Raw genomic sequence first — 24,470 nt, 5'->3', positions numbered from 1 at the left:
TTGCAGTGAATTGTCCATGTTCTGTGGGTGTTTTACCAGGCTACTGAAAGGAAATTGGTAAAGGAATTGTTTATAATTAAAAACTAAGGTCCTTGCTGTTTCTTTTATCTCTTTTGAAAGTGGGAAGGAAAATAATTTCCTTCCCCCTGCTGAGTGATAAACTATTTTGTTTGAAATATGTTCGCTCTGTAGCAGAGATCTCACTGTTGCCATCAGAAGAACCGAGTACAGTTGGCAGGGCAGTGTCTCCACCGGGCTGATCCTGGCTGCCATTTCAGTTCAGGCAAAGTCTTTGCAAATAAAGAGGCATTTTGTTGAGCTTGTTAAATGCATAATATTCTCAGAATAGCTACTGAGCTACATTATTCTTGTTCAGTCTCCCTCCAAAAGTGTCTACCTGTGGAGTTATTCAGGAATATGTATTGTGCAGACTCTTTGCATCTTACTTTCATCCAAATTAACTTTCTGCTGCTTGGAGCTTGTATTTCTGTGTGGACAGGGGAATGTTCACAAGTGCTTTAGGCAGCGTAAGCTGTCACTGCCACTAACAGACATAGCTCCTGTCACTATCCCCAACATAATATTTCTTCTACTTCTTTTCTTGTGCCAGAAAAAAAGCCTTCGTGCAGCATGTGGCAGGCTCGTTCAGGAAGCTGACCCAGCAGAGGAATAAGCTCAGCACAAAAAGCTGATTTTTTGGCTGGGTGAGCTCCCTGATTGGGTTTACTGTGCAACTCCCTGAACTTGAGTTGGTGAGGAGGGAGCTAGGCTGCCTCTGCTGGTACTTGCCTATGCAACCTGGCATGTCTGGCATGGTAACTTGACAAAGTAATTGTATCTGCTTCTAGAATTCATCTTGTAGTAGGCTGGGTACAGCCTGTTGCAATGTGTATAAAGCATTTTTAGATTCCGTGTCAGATGTTCTCTAGAGAGATGCTATTTCCATCTTTATCCAGCAGTTACCAAATGGTTTGCCAACTTAAGATGATTTTAAGGACATTCAGCTGGAAAAATCTCCCTCCTCTCCTCCCAGTAGCAAACAAGTAATCCAGAATTTTCATATAATTACAGTGTTGTAAGACATCGTAGAAGCAAGTGCACGCTGAATACCCCTAAGCCCATCTGTCCCCAAAACTGCTGAGAGTGGAAGAGGTTTTTTCATCCTCTGGGATCTAAACAAGGATCACTGGGGTTTTTTTGAGGAGTCTGAACCACTTGGTTATCAGAATTGGAGAAGCCCATACATCTGCATCATCTGATTTTCATATGGGTGTAGGAGACACCTGCTGACTGTCCCAGCTGCCTGGCAGAGTTAGATGGGTTCATAGTGCTTGCTGCTCCACAATTCTTGTGACACTGTGCTCATCTACCTACACTATTGTTTTCATGGGTCATGTTGTAAAGATGATGAAATCTTCTGTGCTGTGTTGCATACCTTGCTCGACATGTAATAATCAGTGCAGTTTCCAAAAATCTGCATTCAAGAATACTTGCAGTTCAGACAGTAGCATTTATCTTGTTTTGAAAAGATACCTTAATTGCTCAGTGTTAATCTCAGCCTCACTTAACTGACTTTTTCATCATCTCCTGTTCTTTAAATCATCTGAGCCTTGGTGAATAAATACTAAATCCTACCCCATTTATTATGCAGATGATCATATCATTGCTGCTTGACTGTCCTCAGTTCTGCATATATTAGTTCCTTTGTGTAGTGTTTAAATATATTGGTGTGTGTTTATTTCATAGGAAGCAAGAACAGAATCTATTGCCAGACCTTTGGAGATAAATGAGGCTGAGAAGATGATGAAAATTGCCATTGACTGTGTTCTGGTAAGCAAAATGATACTTATTTATTTGCAAAATTATCATTCCTCTCCTGCAAGAAGGACATAGCTCTTTTTATCAACAGCCTAGGGTTAAGAGTGCCAAAGCACACATCACCTTCATCTGACTGGACCAAGTAGTGCTGTACCTGGTTAGTCAATAGCTAATGTTGAACTTCGGTTAATGGCTAATGCAGACTTTGGTCTTTAGGTACCATCAGATGTGTGAACAGAAGTTCATTAAGGCAGAGATCAGTCTGTGATGACTCCTTGTGTCATGGTAATGAATACGGTCACTGATGATCCTTAGGGTTTATTTAGGAAATCTGTTGTGTTCAAATTGAACAAGCATGTTAATTGAAGCTGATAGCTTTCCTGGCAGAGTGAATGAAGTGTCGGCACAGTAATGGTTGTAAGCTGGCAGTCAGAAATCACAGCCTGCAGCAGAAAGGGTAAGTGATGTTAGCAGCAGCACCTAGGAGAACATGTTAAGACCCGCTCTGCTGTCAGACTGTTTAACTGTACAACTCTGTTGGTTCAATATGCAGAAACATTCCTCCAGTTGATGCATCAAAGAACTGCACTTGGCCTCCCTTGGCTTCTCTCTTGGGAGAAAACACATTTTAGTCATATTCCGTGCCTCTGTTAGGAGCTCAGTGGTAGCCCCAGAAGCTCTACAGGAGGGATAAAAATTCCCTAAATCAGCACAGAAATCTACATCCCACCTACATTGTCTAAGCTGTGTAAACTTTGCAGAGTCAGGGCTGCAAGGGGTGTACTTGGTAACTCAAAATATGCTGGTATCTCAAGAGCTGTGAACTTGGGCTCTGGAAGCAGGATGGCTGAACCAGCCAAGGGGTGAGAAGGACTGGCACTGTGCTAATTAGTGCCATGCCAGTGCATGGTTATGGTTCTCATTTCAGAGGGCCTTTTGTCTTGGCAATACTGTCCTTGCTCCAGCATTTGGGTTCCTGTATTTCTGAACCATTAGCTGCACTCACAGCCACTGTGCAAGTACGGTAGTTAATTAAATCCTAGTCATTACTATAAGTTATTTAACTGCAAACTGTATCCAATCCAATTGTATAATTACAAGAAGTGGAGTTCGAGATTTAAACAGCCAATGCATAATCAATAGATACTCCAGGTGATCTTTCTTTATGTTTCTGCTCCTACCTGCAGTCTATATGCGTTCTGAATGTTGATAATATGCATTGCTATTCTAGGCAGAAGTACTAATAAACTAACAGCAGCATAGTAGAGCAATTGGATTCTTGGGAAACATCAATAACACGTAGCTCAGCTGGTTTAGTTCTGGACCAGTTAATGAAATGACCTATTACAGCTGAGCAGCACCTAACAGTTACTGCTGGAATTTCAGCAAGTGTGAAGTCTAAACTCTCTCTCTCACTCAGAAGATGCTCATGGTTTCCTGAGCACTGAATGTACTCAGCTCATTTTAATAAGCTGGAATATTCCCACTTCCCCCTCCTGATTCCTGTAGCACGTGTTGTAATGTTTGGGATGCTTCCCAGATTTTGAAAAGATGGATAAAGCCAGACTTAGAAAAGGATTAAGATGTTCAGATAGAGCAAGTTCTTTATAAAAGTGACCTTTATCTTGAAGAAAAAAAAAAATTTGATGGAAGCCTAAAAATTCTGTAAAATGGTACCAAGAAATAAATGCATTTCTCACCTGTGTTTATTCAGATACTTACACGTCGAGAGATGTCTTTATGTATCCTGTCAGATTTTTCTGAGGAGGCTTCTTTTCTTCCTATCTGTTACTGCTTTTTCAGTGAAAAGGAAAAATAAAGTTAAAGCCCAGGGCCAGTTGTGGGTTTTTTTTCTTCTTTAAGAATGTCTGGAAAAAAATTCAGGTATTTTAAACTTGTAAATATCCAGTTAGTTCATTATCCTGGCCACAAAGAACTTTTTAACTTTCATTGGCCTGGCCTGGCTAGTTTATGTTCTAGCTCACTGTTATAAAGTTATTTGATAACCTGAGATGTGAGATTATGCAGAAGAATGGTCAGCATCTGAAAGATAATTCTAATTATCCAGTGCAAGCCATGCTTCACCATCCTTCTCTTTTAGGAACAAGTCCAAAAGACTAAAGACATGTTGAATAATGTGGCTTTGGATGAAGCCAATTTGGAAGCCAAGATTGAAAAACGAAAATTGGAACTGGAAAGAAGCCAGAAGAGGCTACAGACTCTACAAAGTGTTCGGTAAAGATTATGAACTGATTATCCACTGCATAAATGAGTGTTAGCGTAAATGATGGAACATTGCATGGCATTGTTAATGCTTAGAGCAGCAAGGAGTGAAGTCTGTAATGAGACTGAGATGATGGCCTGTGGAAGAGAGAGATTCTCTTCTCTAGAAATGCCCAGTCTGGATTGTAATTGTTCATTTTTCCATTACCATGTATTTGAAATCAGAATTCCAGGGCTGTTAAAAGTGCCCAGAATATTATTTGGTGGGGTTGCTTAATTGCCGCTTGAGCTGTACAAAATGGTCGGGTAGCATGTCTTTTCTTCTCCGTTGTCATTAAACATAGATGGTGTCAGGTAGTTCTCCTGAAAATGGCAACTGGTGCAAACATTCCCTCTGTTCCCTGAGGCTTCTAGCATTCTCAACTCCCAATAAAAAAGTTCATTGTGCATCTCTTGTTAGGATCGGTTCCTCTAGGCAGTGATACAGCCTGCCGTAAAATCAAGATGTTTGGATTCACAGCTTGGGTTGATTTCTTGCCCTTAATTAAACTGCAGGTTTATACAGTCTACAAGATCATGCTCTATTTTTGACCTCATAGGAAAAAAAAAAAGGAAATATTAGAAAAATGAGTGGTGGAAGGAGTGACATTGATTCATATACATGTTTGGATCAGTAACACTCTGAAGGAAGTGTATTGGGTAGATGTGAAGCGTCAAACAGCAGTAGTGTTCTTCGGGACGCAACAGTTGGCTCTGTAATATAAGGACATCATCATCTATTGGTGTCAAGTCTAGTTATGCTTGTAACAACACAGCACGGTTTTGTAGCGAATAAGTCTCCAGCAAGGTAGGTGACTTACCAGCCATGCTACAAGCTAGTTTTCTGGAGTCATGGAACAGCAGGATAATTGACTTAGATTTGTCTGCCAGAGGGGCCAAAATGCTGCCTATCTGCCTGTTTGGAAGGGAATGGTAGCGGGTACGCAAAACCCTGTCCTTTGCTATATATAATTTTTGCAGGATAGGTTAGTGGGTTTTTTTGTCTTATGCTTTTAGTCTCTGAAGTAGTGTGGAACCTTAAAAATAAAAGGTCCTTTTAGATTGGTTTAGTAGACATGGAAAGGTAGCTGCAAACCCAAAAATGCTCATTTCAGAATTCGGCATGTACAGGTCAGTATTTCACTGAGTAGTTCGTGCTTGTTCTCTCCAGTCCTGCTTTTATGGATGAGTATGAGAAGATTGAGGAGCAACTGCAGAAACAATACAGTAGTTATCTAGAAAAATTCCGTAATCTGACCTACATGGAGCAGCTCCTGGATGATCATCGACGGACAGAGCAAGAGATGTTTGAGGTAAGACAGCTTAGAAATGCTCAGCAAGACTTTATATCCTGTAGTTCTTGGCTTTATAACAGAAAATGTTTTAATACCCCTTTGTCAAAGCAGCGCATTACTAGTTGTAGAGCCAGCTCTGAGTGACTGACAGTTTACTGACAATCCAGTAAGTGTGACTGCTCTTGGATAATACAGCTTTATTTTTTGAGTTAGTGAAGTAAACCAGTGTAGTGATGTCCCTTTCCAGTCTCTGACTCCCCCTGACTCGTTTTCAGTTGATGGTTTTTGTTCATGAAGAATGTTTTCAGCATTTCTAATCTTCCTTTTGCTACATACAATGTATGTGCTAAGAGTTATTAGGTGCTTATTTTTATCATCTGCCAACAACTGATGTATAAGGGTTTCTCAGCACCAGGCCCTTCAATTTCCTCATAGTCGTCCTCTTCAGTGAAAACAGCAAAGAGTATCAGTGAAAAGATCAGATATGTTGGAATCCCCTCTCACATAGAGTTCAGTTTTGTTTGGCAGAAATTCTATTTTCTGTTGACTTGCTGAATTGTATCAGTTTAGTGCGATTCTCTGTTTTGTATCCTGCTGTATAATCTGCATCTGTAACTCATCTTGCGCCATACTTTTCTTTGGGTGTTTATTGGACTGCAACACTTTCATCCGACCTTTCATTCAGCTTCCTGTAGCTTCATATTTTTCTTGTTTGGCTTTTCATCCTTCTCCCAGTCATTACCCAGTGTATCTTCTGTTCTTTGCTGAAAACGTGTTTAAGTGAATAGTCTCCCCTTGGACTTTAATACTGGTGGGCGTGCTGTACCTTGAGTAACCAGTGCTTCCTCTTTCTGGATCATCTATCTTTCATATGCAGATCATGTTTTATTTTGTCAACACAATTTACTCTTGTTCCTGGCAGAAATATGGAAGAGCTGTGCATAATGTTCCTTCTATCTGGCTATGACTGCATGTTTTGCTTTTGCCATGTCTGTATGTGTCTACTGATGTGAAAACAAAGTAGTTTGACCCTAAGTTTTTTAGTCTTCTCCTTTAAAGAATTCATACCTGTATTTAGTTATAGTAAAATTTTGTGACCTGTGCTTAGGCTGCAAATAAGGCTCAGTAACTTTGTAGTTCCCCTCCTCCTATAATCTGTCTCTCTTGCATCTGTGAGATATCTTTTTAGAGGGCCTTGCCGTTCTATAGAACTGATTGTGCCGAGAAGCCTCCCCTTTGATGATCACCTGCACTCTCTTCCTGTGTGTCTAAGCCGCACAGTACAATGTACAAGGGGCTTCATAACCAGGCTTCAGGCCATTCTGCAGTCTGGAGAAAATATGGTAATTTCCATCACCTTTTGGACGTAGGAAAAAGCATGCTGTATTCTGTTGAGAAGTCTCAAGTATTTTGCTGCATTATTTGCTTGAGGGATAAAATAATCTGTCTTTTAAAAGATAACATGGGCATTTGACAACTTGTTAATCATTGTGAACCAATTTCCCATTAACCTCCCTTTTTATAAGCACTGTCTCTGTAGATGTTATTTCACATATTTCTAATCTGTAGTCAGCTTGGTATTTTCATGTGTCTTGTTTTATAATGTTCTAGTTCTTCCCCATATCTTTGGCCAACAAAAAAAGTCCTCAATTAAATCACAATCTCGCAACGAAGCCTAAAATCTGATTTTTCCCTTCTGTTCAAACGCCATGGAAACTTAATACCAAAAGCAGAAATGTTTTGAACCGATCTACCTGAAACTGTTTATAAATTCATGCACAGAAGTTAATAATGAGTTGGCGTACAGCTCTTCAGGGGACTTTTGTTAAAAGATAATAAGACAAAGAAAAAGCCTTTGTCATTCAGGCTGTGCCCGTGCTTAGAATATAGAGAGCACTTTTTATTTTCGTTTTTCTTCTTCTTTCTCTGAGACACCCGGAAATCTACCCATATGGTTTGGTTTTTCATTTACTAGGGTAGGCAGGTAATAGTGCTTCAGCATTGTGCAGAATTAAAGAGTATAAAAGCTTGTGACAAAAAGATGTGGTTTTTCTCTGCACACTTCTATCACTTGTTATATGCAGTATGCATTAGCAGGCATAAGAACTGGAAACCTCTTTAAGAAGTGTTTTATGCTAAAAGCAAAATGCCATCAGGTCTTCTGCATTTGGAATGTGTTCTTGCCATGCCTGGTGGTCTGTACTTGGGTGTCTCTAACTATGACCTCAAGTGATCAAGTTACTTGTGCTGAAGCCTGTATCTGTTAAATACATTGTGTTAGCTTAAACCAGCATGAAGTTTACCTGAAAAGTCTAGTTCTATAGCTTGAGCTTAACCCTGAAAGTAGCCTGAGATTATTTCATTTCACTTCCTATATATTAGTCTGTTAAATCTTTTCACTAGGGTGTTTTTGGGAAGACCAAAATAAAAAGGGGGAAAAAAGGTACATTTGAGAGTTGTTCTTCAAAACTGGAGAGAGGAGCATGGGGATCAAGAACAGAAAATTGGAGTATCTAAAAACAGTTTGAATATTTAAAGGATGAGACTCAAACCATCTCTTTGTGAGCAGCAATACAGTGCCTCAAGCAGCCATGATTGCTTTGTTGAAGAAGCTGTTGCTTTGGTAGAAGAGGAGACTATGCATGTGTCTCTTTTATAGCCAGATTTTCAGGAGGGCTGGAGTCCGAACTATTATTTGAAGTCATTATGAGATGTCAGTGCTCAAAATCAGGCTTCAAGACTTGGTAACTGAAAGAGGATGAACAATCTGGGTCCCAACTAAACGAAGAGACTTGCTTGTGCACTCCTATTTCCAAACCAGTGGGGGAACTTCTTTATTTTTTTATTTTTTAAAAATGGCGCACTCTTTAATCCGTTTCAGATTAGTCTCTTGCCAACCTGGAACACCAGGGTATTTCTCTCACTTCTTCTGTCAGTCTTGATCTGCTTTTCAGGTGCTGTTTCATCGCCTTTGGCTACTTGTTGGTGAAGCAAAACTGTGGGTCGTTTATTACATGCTTGAAAAAAAAGCAGTTTGCTCCAAAATGATGCTGCATGTGGTCCTAAAGTTTATCATCTCGTGTCATTTTCAGAATCAACAGAGGAAAAAGTAATGAGGATAATTAGATTTAATCCATTTTAATACACATTCTCTCCAACTGTCAAAAACCACTGAAAATCATGTTGATTTGTTTTTCAACCCTGATTTGTCTTTTGTTCCACCACATAAATCTTAATTATCTTCTGTAGTAGAAGTGAGAGTCAATTCTTTTATCATCACTGTGTATTTTGTTAGCCTGCCAGAAAAAAGCAACAGCAATTTAATTAGATTAATCCAGCACTCCATGTGCTGTTCACTACTGAGGACTGATTCCTGGACCCCTTTCCTTGACTAGGCGCATGATTTTAGGAGGAATTTTTGTTCTGATTGAGAGACTGTTGCTGAATAATGAGACTAATCTCTAGTGCACTTAGACTCAAAGCTGTTTTGGTACCCTGCTGACGTTGCACAGCTAATGACCTGGGCCAGAGTGCATTTCCTAATTAGAAAAGTGATTTAAAGATTGTACCCAAGCACACCATTTTAATTAAGTGACATTGACCAGTTGAAGCACTCCAGCCTCTCCAGACTGCAGTGCTGGTTGTATGTGTGGATTTTTTTGGTTTGTTCTTTCAGGTGGTAGGTGTACAGTTGCATGGAGAGGAGCGCTCTGTAGCACCTGTTGTTGTCTTGAGCTTCCCGTTCCCTTTGCCTCCCGGTGTCCGTAATAATACAGAGCGATGGTTGGAGAGCAATCGGCGGGAGTCTCCTGCCAGGCACTGGACTGAGAAAACTCTCTCTGTTAAAAGAAACTTAAAGGGTCGATGTTGAGTCTGAACCGAATGAATTGCCAGAAGTGAACAGTTAATTGATGATGAAATTACCACCTGCAGAGCACCTGCCCGTTTGATGTGGAAGCCCTTTGAAATGTATGAAAAATACGAAATTCTTTGTCTGTTATCAACTCTCATTTGTGGAGATGTCAGAAGTCCTCACATGACTCTTCCTTTGAGTGAGTTTCTCACACTATTGACAAACTGTCATGCACTACTTATTATTGGATCCGAGGAATTTAAATCAGGTCTTTTGTCTTTGCAGTTTCCTTAGCCTTTTTTCACGTTCAGCCACCTCTTTTATTCTGTTTCTGTTCTCTTGTGCTGCTCGTGGAATTAATCCATCTTCTTGCATTTCTGTGCAGAAGCAGGGATTTATGTGCCATGTCTCCTCAAAGATTTGTTCTTATTTTTCTATTTTGTAAAAAGATTCAGCACACTTCATTAATTTTTATCCTGTTTTTAAGGTGAAATTGTTTCTGATGCTTAGACATGAAAGCTGTTAGAACTTTGGCTGCTCTAAAAATCAAAGCTTCAGGGGTTTTCAGATTTAGGGGCTGAAATTTTCTGTGGACTATAAATGAACACGTCTCTTTTAAAGGACAACACAGACTAATACAGTTCAAAAAGGCGTTTCTGAAACTAGCTTGTGTAATGCCAGAATAACTTGATAATATCCTTTAGCATTTGCCTTTTCTCTAGACAGAATATGCTTATTCTTTCTTGCGTTTCTCAGAGGACATCCCTGAAGTACTTTCTTCTTCAGCTACTTTCTCCTAAGGTGTTTTAAGGGTGCTTTTGTGCTGGTGCTGTGAAATCTTGACTAAGGAATACCATGAAGTGGTGGACACGTGGAAGAGGATGTTCTAAGCCACTCAGTCTTGATCTTTGGTTCGGGATTGCTTAAACCATTTTTCTTTTCATCATTATGATATTACTATCAGTAAGCAGTCCATCATGATTAAGCAGGGAAAAGCCAAATAAACAGACTATATTGTGACTTTCCCTTTGCAACCCACCCTCCCCAAATAAAATCCCCTCTTCATTAAACTAATGGTTTTTTTAATCACAGCTCCATACCAGAAGCGGATGCTTTATTCTGAATATGCATATAATAGGGATATCTGAGTTCTGGTGCACTCTGAGATACTCCTTGGTTCTGCTGCTTTTCATGTCTTTTTGCATTGAGCAATCCCATTTGAAATATCAAATCTAGACATTCCCTTTGCGATGTCTGCTTACTGAAATAGCCAGACAGAAGGTTAATACGAAAAGCGGTTGGTTATAGTCTTTAATCTTCTAGCTAATGTACATTTGAATTATGACTATTTGGTAACATTTTTATAGGTACCAGGAGAGCACTCCTGGTCCAGTGTTGCTGAATTATATTGAATGTCAGATGTAAAAGTAAGCACAGGCATCTTAATTGTTGATTGCTTTTATTTTGGCATTTATTCCAGTGTACAAGTATGACAGTATTGGTGCACTGAGACACACAAATCCTGTAATGGAGAAATGTGGAAAAAAATAGAGGAGGAGGAAGGGAATGCACAGGGAGAGAGTAGGGGCAATGGAGCATAGGAGAAAAGGACAGAGGAAATTGCTGGCCTCAGAAATGATGGTCACACAAAAGGAGAAGATGGAGAAAGAGAAAAGGTGGGAGGGCGCGTGAAGAGCATGTTAGAAAAGATGGAAGTGTTGCTGTGTGCATTCATTCCAATGAAACAAAAGTCTGCAATCCCCTACCAATACCATGGCAACTAGATCTAGACTCTCAAAGGTACCTCTAAGTGCCCTGAAGAAGTTGTGTGCATACCTGCTCCTGTCTCCCGTTAAAAGCTGTAGGAAAACTTTTTGGGAAATGAAGACAATTGCGATCAGCTCAATTGATCTCAATCAGATCCATCAGCTCAGTGCTCAAAGATCCACGCATTTGTCAAGATTATCTTGACATCTGAAATGCCAGATGGGTGAACAAGCTTGCCTTAGGATCCCAAATTTGGGCTCATTTGACTCACAGCTTCGAGTTCTTCATGTCTGACAGACTCTAGAACTTATTTTTTCACAGACCTAGAGCTCAAACAAGAATTGATTAAAACTCTAATCATCACTTGTAAGTTTTTCTGACCAATGGAAACATCCATATTCTGCCTTCAGCAACCCACGAACTCCTTAGCAGAAGAGGTAAAAGAGGTTCCTTGCGTGTCAGGGCTTGTTGCTATGCCTAGATATGAACCCCCTACACAGGCTACTCAGTCCAGTTCTTTCTTGCTGCTGTTGTAAAACTGTGCTAATTCTGTTATATATGAAATTCTCTGCAGTTGGGAAAGGAACACAGGGAGAGTATCAACTAAGTTTTGCAGTGTATTAAGTCAGGGTGAGTTTCTCTGTCTTGCCAGCAATTGCTTCTGTGAAGTATGAGATGTAATGGCTCTCATTGATAGTGTAGCTTGGAAATCCATGAATGATTTTCATGAACAGAGATAAGAGAGTTTCTGATCTGTCATACTTTCAGTTCTTAAGTTGTCTCACTGAATTTCTTCTGCAGTGACTCCACTCCAGAAGAAACACTGCATGAAAACAGTGTCTATTTAAGGCATTCTGAATGTACTGCCTTTTAGGGTTTAAGTATTCTCTTTATCCAGTTTTATTTGGTAAGAAGATAGAATAAGTGGATTGTTCATATTACGGTCTTTCTACCTTTCCTGTCGGCCTGCATTATGTTTTTGAATATTCACAAGTACTTTAGATGTGTGAATTATGTAACAGAAACCTAGCTTGAAATTCACTCAAAGTAGGAGACAATCAGATCACTTGAAGCAACACTGGTCAAGCAGATCAGGTTTGGGTTTTTCCCCCCAGAAATCAACACGTAAAAATCATTAAGAGAAACCTTTTACTAGGTGATTAAAAACTAAGGAATTGGTTGAAAGAAAACAAATTAAAATAACTCTTATTTTGGGACTGATGTTTTGCAAGTGATTTGCACCAAATGACGTAAGTAGGTAATGTTAAAATGAGGTATGTGAAATTTAGGAGGTTTATGCTCTTCTACTGCACAAGGTACTTAGCAGCAGAGAAAAGCAGCTGTGAGACTAGCATTTTGATTTGCCCAAGCATGTGTAATCTCATAATGTGAAAAACCATAAGGTTTGATTTTTAAATGTTAAATAGTATAATAGTCTTCAGTTTTCTAGCTGTGTAGAAACAATTTCTAGTTCAATTCTGTGAAACATATGAAAATAAAACACTATGTACGTATGAACAGTAGACCTCTAGGATAGCTGTTTTGGCAGAACCCTTGTGCACCACCCACCTAACGCAGGGCTGGCAGTGTGAGTTACTGCACCTTGCGCAGTCATTGCCTTCTCCTCTGAGAGCTCCAGAATACTGTCAGGATTCTTTGAAGATGGTTCTGATATTGAGATACCAGTGGGCCAAATTGTGAGCCATACCATTTCAGAAGCATTGCAGCAGGGTCAAACATCAGGACTAAGGAAAGTAAGAAATCCTAGGGCAAACAGTACACCTTTCTGCCCAGGGACTATGGGTCATATTTGTTTTGCTAGAATTCCATTTACATTCTCATTCGGGCTTATTTTGAGCACAAGGTAGTCCTGAAATCAATGGGAACCTCCATTTTAGCCCACTAGACTCTCTGAGAGCCTGCTTTTTAAAAATCTGTTGGCCTGGAGAGCTATATGCTTGTTTCCTACTCAAGCTTTGTTGCATCTTTGAGAGGACTGATGAGAAACCTGACTTGATCAGAGCCTAACCTGTTAAGCAGGGTCTAACTCACTTTGGCAGTGCTGCATTCACTTTAAGTACCTGGTGGTGGCCGTCTTTTTACAAGAAACAAGGAGTTCATCCTACATCTCAGTTCCTCCTCAACCACAAGGATTTTTAAGCCAACAGCTCCTGTTTCTTATTCTGTAGAGTAGGCTGGAATGAAGCTATCCTGCATCCCTATTACTTAAGCTGATTATGTGGGGAAGAACACAGAATTATTGAAACTAGAGAAGAAGGATGTGTAAGGTGAAACCTGACGTTGTTGTAGATCGTTGGTTGCCCAGCGAGTATTACCTACTCGTTTTGTATTAAAGAATCATAGCCTGATGCATGTGAACAGTCCTAGAAACGGTGCTTGCCATTCCCTTTTAAGAGAGAGATTTGTCTGCATCATTAGTCACCTTTACTTTCTTCTTCTCTAATCTACCACAATGAGATATTTAAAAATCGTTTTATCCCGGTCTTCTAAGCTAGTCGCTAGAGCGCGGTCCTGGTGAGCAGGAACTAGGAGTGCAAATGTTTTCAAGCTGGAGAAATCGTAAAAAACAGGTCTCTAATTCCTGTGCTAGGGCTCTAGCAAGACTGTTAGAGAGAGGCTTGCTGGTGCTGTCTCTTAATTTGGGACCTCACTGGTGGGAAATAAGAAAAAAACCTGAAGTGTGTGTCTGCCACCTGTAGAAGAGATTCTCTGCTATAAGAAACATGGGCTGTATTGGAGCTAATTGACCTCAAGATGGAAGGCAGCAGATTCCGTTATCAATTCCTGGAACCATCAAGTTCACCAAGAACAACTACTCTTTAATATAATAAACGCTCTCCTTGAAAAGAGCGAATAATCCTGACTCCCCTTCGAACACTTAAGGGTTTCTGCTACCTGTGACATACAGAGAGGATAATTCTAATGTTAGATTCTAGCGATGATGTGACAGTGACTACTTTATGGTGGTAAACAAGACACAGCTTTGACTACTAACTTCCAATCAATATTAATTTGGATGATAATTTCTTCAGACACTGCAAACTGACCTCAGGTTTACATTACAGAATTGTACATTAATTCAAATAAATCACACATCCAACCAATATTGCTTGGTACAATAAAAATTTAATACATGAAGGGAATGCTCAATGAGGTGTTATTGAGTCATTACAATTCATATCTTCCACAAAAGCGAATAGGAAAAATGGAGAGGAGTTGTCGTTATGGTAAACTTGCATTATATCTAACGATGAATACATTTGATTCACAGGATGAAGTCCATTCTCTGTCACGTTATTTTAGGCAGTAATGAATTCCTGAGTGTTAGTGCTGACTTGCATGAAAGCATGGAAAATTCTGGGCAGAAAATGTTAGTCTGGGTCTTTTTTTTTTTTCCCCTTCTTTTTTTCTTAGTTCTGGGGATGATTTAAAGGCCTGTGATCTCGACTAGTCTCATGCTGCTATCTGTGCTGGTGCCTTACCGACCCTTTTGTCTTCTGTCTCTTCACAATCCTCTTGAGCTATGCTCTGTCGTAGACAGTCACATAAATCCTCAGCGGCGTGCTCAGTGCTGTGTTACCGCTGATGTTCTGCTCCCTTGGCTCTGACCTGTGGTTCCTGGATGGTTCAGGAGTATTTCTTACATCCTCTTGGGGCCTTTGACTTCAAGCCTCTAGCCAGCTTTATTGAATCTGGATCTTGCTGAATCTAAAAGGAAAACCTTAACCTAGCCTAAACATGCTAGATGTACACTTAGGCAGGATCCCTATGCTGCTTTAGCCAACTGAAAAAGGCATTTATGCTGGTACTTGTTTTGGAGAATCATGACAGCGCAAAACTCCTCGCTTTCAAAATGGCCCAATTTATGTGAATAATGAGACGGTTCTCGTCGGTGGCACAGCAAAGTGTGCTCTAGGGGCAGTGTTGGAAAAGCAGTTCAGCAGAAGCATTTGGTATATATGTCATCTGTTTTCATGAAGGCTTCTCCATATTTATGGTGCCTCTTTCCCATTATTGTTGAATAAATGGAGATAGTCAAGGGAAGAGTTACATCAATCTGAAAAGTGATCCATACTGTGCAAAATGCACACATAGGTGTGGGGGAGAACTGGCCGGCCCAGGAATTAATGAAAATAGGGTGCATGTGTGCATGCAAGAAGGGATCCTAATCATCGGAGCGTCAGCAAGAGATGGGGGGGAAGGTCATGGAGTAAAGGAAGATTTGAAGCCTCAAGCTCATCCGAGCCAGAGTTGACTCCAAAACTGGCAGAGCTCATAATGAAGGGATGTTGTGGTTTAACCCCACGCAGCCGCTCACTCTCCCCGCCCCCCCTCCGGTGGGATGGGGGAGAGAATCGGGAGAGCACAAGGAGGAAAACCCCCGGGTTGAGATAAAACAGTTTAATAATTGAAATAAAACAAAATAGAACAGTAATAGTAACAGTGAGGACAACAACAATAACAGAATATACAAAGCAGGCGATACACAATGCAACTGCTCACCGACCACCGACCGCGTGTCACGAACGGGGGGCCAGCACCCCACACACCTGGTTTTTATACTGAGCATGATGTCACATGGTATAGAATAACCCATGGGCCAGCTGGGTCCACCACCCCGGCTGTGCTCCCCCCGCCCCGTGCGAGCATCACCCAGCAACAGCCAAAGCATCAATGGGCCATCAACGCTCCTTTCATACCAAACCCAAAACACAGCACACCCCCCAAGCTACTGGGGAGAAAGTTAACTCTGTCCCAGCCGGAACCAGGACAAGGGAGTAAGGTTGCACAGAGCTGGACTGGTATCCTTTCTGGGAGCTTTCATGTAGCTTATGTCAAATTCCTTGTATTGCCATGCATCCTAATACATAGCCCCAAACAAGTACAGTACAACTGTGCAGAGGAGTATTTGAGGTGAAAAGTTTTGGATTGGGTTTGTTGGGGGTTTTTTAATAGAAAACCAGTCGTAGCTAAAAAACTTTTAAACCTGCTTTCTTGGTCACTGATTCACAGATTAATTCTGTTCAAAGCAAGGTCAGCTATGGCATCAGACCACTTTGCTCAAGACTGTATCCAGTCCAGTCTTGTAAGCCTCCAAGGACAGAGACTGCACAGCCTCTTTGGGCAAGGTGTTCACTGTTTGACCGTTCTAATGGAAAACATGTAATGTGTAGGCAGAAAAAAGTGGAGTAACATGTGCAGAAGGCTTTTATGTTGCATCAAAAGTTGCTCAAGAAACATGCCACTGGGAGAATTGCTTATTTACTTTATGAGGATAAGAGGGGAGAGCTGTAGAGAGAAGCAAAGAGAGCTCATACAAAGCAGGTATGAATGTGGCACCCTAGTTGGAATTCGTCCCCCTGAGCTCATTTGCTCTTTCTGTGTAGTCCCTTCCTTTTGAGTTCCCAAAGGGAAGGTATTAATGTCTAGGCGAGACCTTCATGCGCAGCCTGCTTATTCAAGAGGAACAGTAATTGATCTGCCTTAAGTCTCAAGACGCTACCTCTCAACTTCAGGTTATGAAATGTGCCGTTCACTTCCAACTCCAATTTATCTGTTCTGCAAAAAGTGGTTATTGCAGTGTTTGAGCTGGACGTACTGAAGTCAGAACTTGCTAAGTAATTATGGAAGCTTTCAGAAGAAGTGTATGTGAGAAATGTTAAACCAATCTAATTTTAAAATACTTGCTGTGGATTGTGTTGCATCCTGTTACTTTAAGTGTGGTTTTTTTAATACACTTCACTGTTTGGCTTCATGTAGCCTGAGCATGGTATCATTAGGAACTGCTATGTTAGAATAGAATTGGTGTAGGTATCCTAGGCCATGAGATCCATAGGCATCTTTTCCTGTCTCTGCCTTCTGGTGACCCCATGCAAAGGCTCAGATGGGCACCCTGTTCTTTGCTCCTCTTTCCCACAGATCCCTGATAGCAGTTTACCTTCCTAAAGATTTTTCCTCAAAACAAAGTCATTGTAAGAGCCCATGCTAGATTTTTTTACTGTGATAGCTTTCCTTTATGATACATTTCATGTACATTAGAAAACATTTTAGCTTTTTTCCTAATTTTCATGATAGCGTGAATGAAGTTCAGTTAATTAACATGTATTTCCTTGAAAAGATAAACCTTTCAAGAAACTTTTGAGGTATTTTTGTGACTTTTGTTGATGAAAGTGCACTTCAGTAGTGATCTAACAGATCTGATTGTTTATTTTGATAAATGTGATCACTGGAATTGGTGTGTCAGAATTTATTGGGGGAGATATGCTACGTCCTGCGGCACCTGTGTACTGTGAACGGACCAACATGAATGCTCTTTGGTCTCCTTCTACTGAGCCTACTAAGTCGGACTTGGTGTTTCACTTGGATAAGTGCTATTCTGTCAGCTTGAATGACTAAATACTCTTCTGTCCCCTTTATTGAAGTACTTTTACTCTATCTATTACAGTACTCTTCAGTGAACACTTCTCCCGCAAGAAGCAGCAAAATGCAAGGTTAGCAGGGTTTAACATGGGAGAAGAATAACCTAGAAAGACGGAGTCATTTTGTAAAGTAGCATAAGATTTGCTGGTTTTCAATAGAATTTGATTCTAGATAGATACATCAGTGACAGGTAATGGCTAACTGGGACAGAAGAGAAGTTTCAGGATAAAAAACTTTATCTGAAGAAGGACAATGAATCAAATTAATAATGTGAAATAATGACACTACAGCAGAAATTAATCCCTATCCCTTTCCACCAACATTGGCAGTGCCAGTATTATGATAACAGTTGGTGAATTTCTGGTGAGTATCAGTTAAGTGTATAAAATACTCTCAAGTATGCTTTATATGTGTTTCAGTAGAAATGATTGCTGTAAAATTACTATTAACGATGAGAAACGATGACTGTTTCAGCACATGAAAGTGAGGGAGAAGATGGGAATAATGAGAATAAGGAGGAGACAGATGGTCTTATAATAAGGGCTGATGATTTTCAATTCATTCAATGTGTGCTCATCCGCTGGAAGGACGACCTCTAAAAAAGTTTAAATGGCCGGTGGTGATGGCTTTCAGATGCTCCTCAGGCCAAAACAGTAAAGATGTATAAATGTCTATAAAAGCTAAGTATTTATTAGTATGAACCTTGATGAGGGATCCAAAGAATCTGCTAGAAGTTCACATTTTCTTTTCTGGTGCAGAACTCTCTATTTGGAGCAGTGGCTCGTTTGTTTGAGACCACATTCTCCAAAGCACTGTACTTTATTTAATATCGGGGGGCAGGGGATGTTGCTGCTCCTGTATTCATCAGAAAGCTCTATCACAGTGATAGCACTTCATAATTACTGAGGTGGCATCATCAGTCAAAGAAGAATAACCTCTAGATGCAAAACCTTTTCTCTGTGCCAGAAGGCCAGGGTCCTGCTTTATTGCTGGCTCTAAGCGTCTGTAAGCCACCTTCACTGTGGCTCTACACTATTTGCCGAGTGCAACATTGTGTGATATGGAAAGGAATTTTTTAGTTTTCAGTTTTGGTAACTTTTGTAGGAGAACGAAAGTCCTGGTCAAATGACTATAGACAAGAGATGGGAAACCAAAGGACCCCTCTGGTAATACTGCCAGCTGTGACTTTTGGTTTTGTTTTTTTACTGAAGTGAGATGATTTGCTAACAATAAGCATTTAAAAGTTCAAGGTTAAAATTAATATTAGTTTATGCAGCATGACCTGTGTTGTTTTAGGTCAGCAGTTTGTCCTCTGATCCTTAACCATAAACTCTCAAAGGGCTCATCACCTATCACAAGGCAATGTTCAGCGCATTCAGGCTGCTCCTTTGCAGAGGGAGCAGCCCATCCTTCTCGCCTCCCAGCCTGTTCTTCCTAGAGTGCCTATATCCATCTAGTGCAACCCTCCAAACATGGAGACTGTCTCACCACATTTCTGTAATCCTGGTGGGATCAAGGTTATTCACCTATGCACCTTCTAATTCCTCCTGTTTTGTTTCCTATGATGCATGTACTTGTGCACAGGCACTTGGGATGGGCTCCCGCTTGTGATGCCTTCACAAGGAACGTACCAGAGACTCCCCTTCACTGTTCACAGTGCCCCCACTTCTTGTCATGCTGTCATCATCATCATTCCCTGACAGACCTCATTTGCAGCTAACCCGTAGGTTAGCAAGTCTGTCGGTAAAGATTCTTCTGCCCCACTTTTCACATGGGTCTTATCTCTCTCCCATAGTCTTCATTCCTCAACAGAATAAAAAGGTAAGAAAACCTGTAGCATTGCAGTCACTTTTAGTCAAGCATAACTATAGCCATGTTCCAATTCAAATCATAAAACTGGACATGAATTTAAGGTGAGGTATTTAGTCATAGTTCAGCATGATACAAAGCATCATCTTCAATTCTTAGAGAACAGCTCCGGGTAGGTTGGCACCCCATGCTATTATGAACTTTAGCTGTGCAACCTCAATGTTGTGTTCATGTACCTTTCTGTTGTACCTAGCAGGCTTCCTCTTATTAAGAGTACTGTCACATTCTCTGTTCGGGCACCGCACAATTTCTCCTCGTCCTTCTATCTCACCCCTGCTGAATGAGTGGCAACACTCTATTATGAAAAACAAATCCCATTGTGTGCGTGTAGCAAGAGCTAATCTCAGTTGCTTTGTTCTATAACAAAGCAAGAAACAGCTGCTGAGATTAATAGGCAAGGTGAAGATGAGGCGATTCAATCCATCATCAAATTGGTTCACTTGAAGTGTACTACAGAGCAGTAGGATTACCACTATTCTCTAGCAAATCACTAGGAAAAAAAAAAAACCAGAGGAAACACTGTTTTCCCTTACTAAAATGAAAAGGTTATACATAGAGAGAGATGTCTAGAGAGATTTTTGGGATTGGGAGGATGTCTGAGAACACAAGAAATAGCTTAGGCAAAAACTGAAATGTTAGCATTCGAACAAAAAAAAGTCAGCAAGCTCCTGTTGTTGTCCTGTTGTTCTTTCATACTTATCCCCTTCCTGTTTTCCCCATTCCTTTTCCTTTTCTTTCTACTTAGGGGTAACCATGTCATCTGCCAGCTGGCTCCAGGGCACAAACTCTTCATATTCAAAATCCGCTAGTGTTTTCTCCACAACTTTCCCAACAAAACTTTGAGGTTAACTTAAAAAAAAAAAAAATTGAGATATTTTAAATTATCAAATACCGCATCATTTTTGTTCTTTCTGGTTTTGGGCCTTTTTAGACTTGCTGCTTTGCAATCTGCAGGGGCATAGAGTTGTCTTCAATGTCGTGATTTCAGCAACTTGATTTTATTGTTTAAAACAATACTCAGCAGCATTAGGTATATCATAAAGGACTGGCAGTCAAGAAATCATGTGGCTTATTCAAATCCTGGATCACTTGCCCTAAGGCAAACATTGAATCAGTGGCAGAGCTAGTTGTCTGTGGGTCTGCTGCTGGATATTCTCTGTGGTGGCATATTGGCCTCTGTTTTAAAAACAAAAAAAACCCCAACCAATCCCCCCCACCCCAGACCCTGCACATAGTTGTGTGTAGTTTGCATGTAGTTGTAATTGCATGCTGTTTAATAATCCTTCTCTTCAAGAAAGTATAATGCATATGAAATAAAAAGCCAATAAGTGAAAAAGCATTTCTCAGGCTCTGCTATTGCATAGCTTTCTGTAAAAAGATTTTCAAAGCCGATTCCCATTCACCCTGCTGTAGGAACTCACAGTTGACGTTTTACTTGTCTGCAGAGCAATAGGTTAGATGATATTAAAACATTCTGCCAAACAGCCATGTGTTTTGGTTTATTGCTGTTTTCCAAAGACTTTCATTGTCAAATATGAGATGGAGAGCCATCTGCTTTGCCAATTAAAGTAGATTGAGATACAGAATATCTGTATTGTGCTCATTCAAACTCCATTCTACAAAAAATATACACTTGTCTTCAGTGCATTCAGTGTGCTGTAGAAGACGAGTAACATTCTTGCTGAATTGGTCACAGTTGATTGTAAACATAAGTAAAACTTATTTGTTTTAAAAGCCTTTGTTTTTCCTAGTGTGTCAACAAAAAGATTCTTTATTTCCTGTTGCTATTGACTGTATATAGACCATTTGTTTCTCTGTCACAAGATAAGGTGCCTGCTGTGGAAAGCCGTGATGTAACTGGTGAACTGAACTCTTACATGCTAAAAGACATGGGCAAATTACTAGCAATGAAAAATCGTTCTGACTTGGTGATATAAGGAAACTTTTTCACTGTTTGGATAGTCAGGTATTGGAACAGGTTGCCCAGACAGGTTGATCGATCTCTCTCCTTGGAGGTTTTAAAGACCCAACTAGCTCACGCCCTGAGCACTGTGGTCTGATCCCGTTGCTGATCCTGCTTTGAGCAGGAGGTTGGGCTGGGGGCTTCTGAAGATCCCTTGGAGCCCGGGTTGTTCTGCAGGTCTCAGCGTTAGCAACAAAGTCCTGCCTTGCTGCCTATTTCACTAGGCTGGCTGCTCCGAGTTTGCAAAGTGATTGATTTGATTACTCGTTGAAGGGCCGATTTACACCTAGGAAAGGCTGCATAATATATGAGACAGAGGAGGAAAAGTTCCATCTTGGCAGAGATCTGTCTGCCTCCAAAGCAGGATTTTCAGCCTCAATAATCTCTGGTGTCCTGAAGGGCCTGGGAGCTTCCTCTGACAGGGCAGGCTGCGTCTGATTTTGTGTTAATTGGTACTTTAATTGCGTTAATTTGACACTGTGGTTCCACAGCATATGCTGCCACTTAATTTGGGTAGAGTTCGCTTATAGAGTAAGATACATGCAGTGTTTGCCTGCAGCGTTTCAGTCTTGTTTGTTTACTGGAGAGACTGAACAGGGCGCCTAAACGTTGGCTCCTTCTCTTAGAGTCCCCAGGCACCCAGGCCGTTCCCCGCGGGTGCTTCGCGAGGTCAAGGCCACTCTCTTGTCTCATGGGGCTGTCACTCTGCCGCTCCACGCAGAAAACCTGACAGCTCTCCTGTGCGGAGTGCGAGTCTACTAAAGTCCATTGTATGACGTAACGTGTTGAAAGAGCATCTGTGACGTTACGGTCGTCACGCCCTTAGCTATTCTCTATTGTCACATTTCAGAAGCCCTGGGTCACGCAAAAGTGGCCAGCCTAAAACAGAAAAACATCTCTGATTAGCATGGTCTTGTTTTCACTGAGCTGATAAAAATCACATCTGTTAAGATAACGTGAAGTGTGAGGAGTGGTGTCTGCAGTGAAGGTGGAAGCTGGTCAGGCCAAAAAATGCAGCCTGGTGATTGCAGTCATTAAAAGCAGCAGGGAGAAAGAGAAGCTGAAGCTGCCCTGACTCAGCTGTTTAAAAGTTGTCATTGTTTTTAAACTCAAAATCATAAACCAATGAAGCTGTTGTAATTCTTTCACTAAGATCTAAGATTTCTCTGCAGATTCTAAGTGAGTATGTAACTTCAAAAAATTACACGATAAATTTTGTTTACTTTCTAGATATATGATCTGCCATCACTTCTGCCCCCTCCTTTGAAAATCTTACTTGTTAAGGACTGTAAACAGCACTTAACTGATGCTCTCCTGGTTACAACTGGTTTGAGGCTGCCCTTTTGAAACAGTTTTTGTTGCTGCAGTTTTTGATAAGCTTTTGCAGGGTGTAGTCTGGCAGCAGAGCTAAACTGATGCAGTGATGGGCTGCTGTTGAAAGGGTCGATGTTGCACAGTCTCAGCAGCTCCCTTGGGCTGCCAGTGGCATTTGACCGACCATGCATCGAGCTACTCGGAAATCTAAACCAGTAGAAAATCAATGTTTTTCCTGCCAGTTGACTCTGGGCTGGCTTGGTATGAGGTCAGCTAAGCTGCTGGCAACAGCACAGGTAAGAGGCTAGAGGAAAGAGGGAGAAGTGGCTCATCTGTATCGTTAAACTATTTTCTTAGACTTCATTTCTCTTGTATTTATGTCCATAAACCAGCACTGAAGCTGAAACAAACAGTACCCCGTCTTCTTACCCCTGCTGTTTTTCCCACAACTGCAACACCCCGTCCTCTGTTGTGCCAGTTGAGAATTTGCATAGCCACATGCTGAACTGCAGTGGAGAATTTGCATGGCTTAATTTTATTTTGATGGATTAGTTTTCACCAGGTTTCTTTTGTGTCGCTGCACAAATGCTTGCACCAGAGTCATCAGGGTGAGAAAAGGGAAGGAGCGAGTGGCCCAGGGTGCAGGGGAGGGTGACTGCTTATTTGACTGGATCTGGATTGCCAGCTTCAACTTGTGCCTGGAATTACAGTACTAGGCAATGATTGTATCTGCACCCAGTATTTCACTGGTCCGTGAACTTTTTAAAAATGTTTTCTGGGTTTATGAATTTGTCCCCGTGACATTTGGGAAATGTCCTTTCTTTTTTTCCTCCCTGTAGATTTTCTTTGCCATATGCACTGTGTAGGCTGCAACAGCCCGTGGGTTGAGATTCAGGTGGCTGACTGATCCCTCACTTACTCCATTTGTCCCAAGGACATAGCAACGGGGAGGCTGTATTGTAAATGTTTGCTGGGACAGGGGCACGACTTGTTTAAATCACTGACTATCTTTAAATCTTATGACTGACTGGGACAAACCTAAGAAGATAGCAACTGTGAGGCTCAGTCAGAAAATACTGGGACCCACTGTTGCAGAGGGAGGTCTTAGAATGGGGATGTGCTACAGAGACCGAAGGAAACACTGGTAGGTAGAAACCTCTGAAAATTTTGCCTCACGACTTTAATCAGTCTTTAAAAAGGCTTTGCTAACACTGAGGGGGATGGAAAATGGTAATCGTTGCAGTGGTTACCCTTCTCAGCGGGACTGAGCTGTGCAGGTTTGCAGGCAGTGTGCAGATGTGTTGCTGCTATACAGAGGGCACTTGTATCGTGGTCAGCAGCATGGATCGAGAGGAGGCAGGTGACCTTTATTGGCCCACTTACCATAACCGCATCTTACCTTTCCTTTAATCTTCGGTCACACTCTTCTGTCCTCACTGTCATTTGTTCTTTATAGAAGGAATTAATAAAGAAGAGCAGTTTCCTAAACAGGGTATTTAAAATGTTCTGAACCTACATGAAACAAGTTATAAAAATATGCTTGTATCTTTTCCTTCTTCATTTTTGCAGATGGAATTAGCTTTTCCCTGCAGAATATATATCCATCACTTCAGGGATTTCAGTAGTTTATATTGTTGCAAGTTGCTGGTGGAGTGTCTCATTCAGAATGATTTTGCATCATGACCTTTCTGCTTTATAGCCCTGGAAGCTGTCAGGCCTGCTGTGTTATTTCTGTTATTTATGTTATTTTCTATATGTTTTGCAGTGTTATTTCTATAATCCCAAGCAATCATTAGCAGTCTTCCTAGTATCTGTGGGGCCATTGTCTCTATTAGTACTGGAGAGTTTGTACAGCAGGCACTTTGCATAGTTTTCCAAAGCAGATTTT

General features: G+C 40.9%; 1 protein-coding gene across 1 annotated transcript in view; it reads left to right on the top strand.

Annotated features, from left to right (window-relative positions):
* The window catches only part of CLUAP1 (clusterin associated protein 1), a 71,493-nt gene that overhangs the window by 20,209 nt on the left and 26,814 nt on the right, over positions 1-24,470 (top strand). The window contains exons 5-7 of the mRNA XM_009586225.1: positions 1,747-1,830; positions 3,920-4,053; positions 5,252-5,393. Of these exons, the coding sequence (XP_009584520.1) occupies positions 1,747-1,830; positions 3,920-4,053; positions 5,252-5,393 (360 nt within the window). The remainder of the gene's footprint in view (positions 1-1,746; positions 1,831-3,919; positions 4,054-5,251; positions 5,394-24,470) is intronic.

Source organism: Fulmarus glacialis, unplaced genomic scaffold (genome assembly GCF_000690835.1).
Source record: "Fulmarus glacialis isolate BGI_N327 unplaced genomic scaffold, ASM69083v1 scaffold2521, whole genome shotgun sequence".
In the NCBI taxonomy this organism is placed as follows: Eukaryota; Metazoa; Chordata; class Aves; order Procellariiformes; family Procellariidae; genus Fulmarus; species Fulmarus glacialis.
Note: the sequence above shows the minus strand (reverse complement) of the source record. Positions and strands in the feature narration are given on the sequence as shown.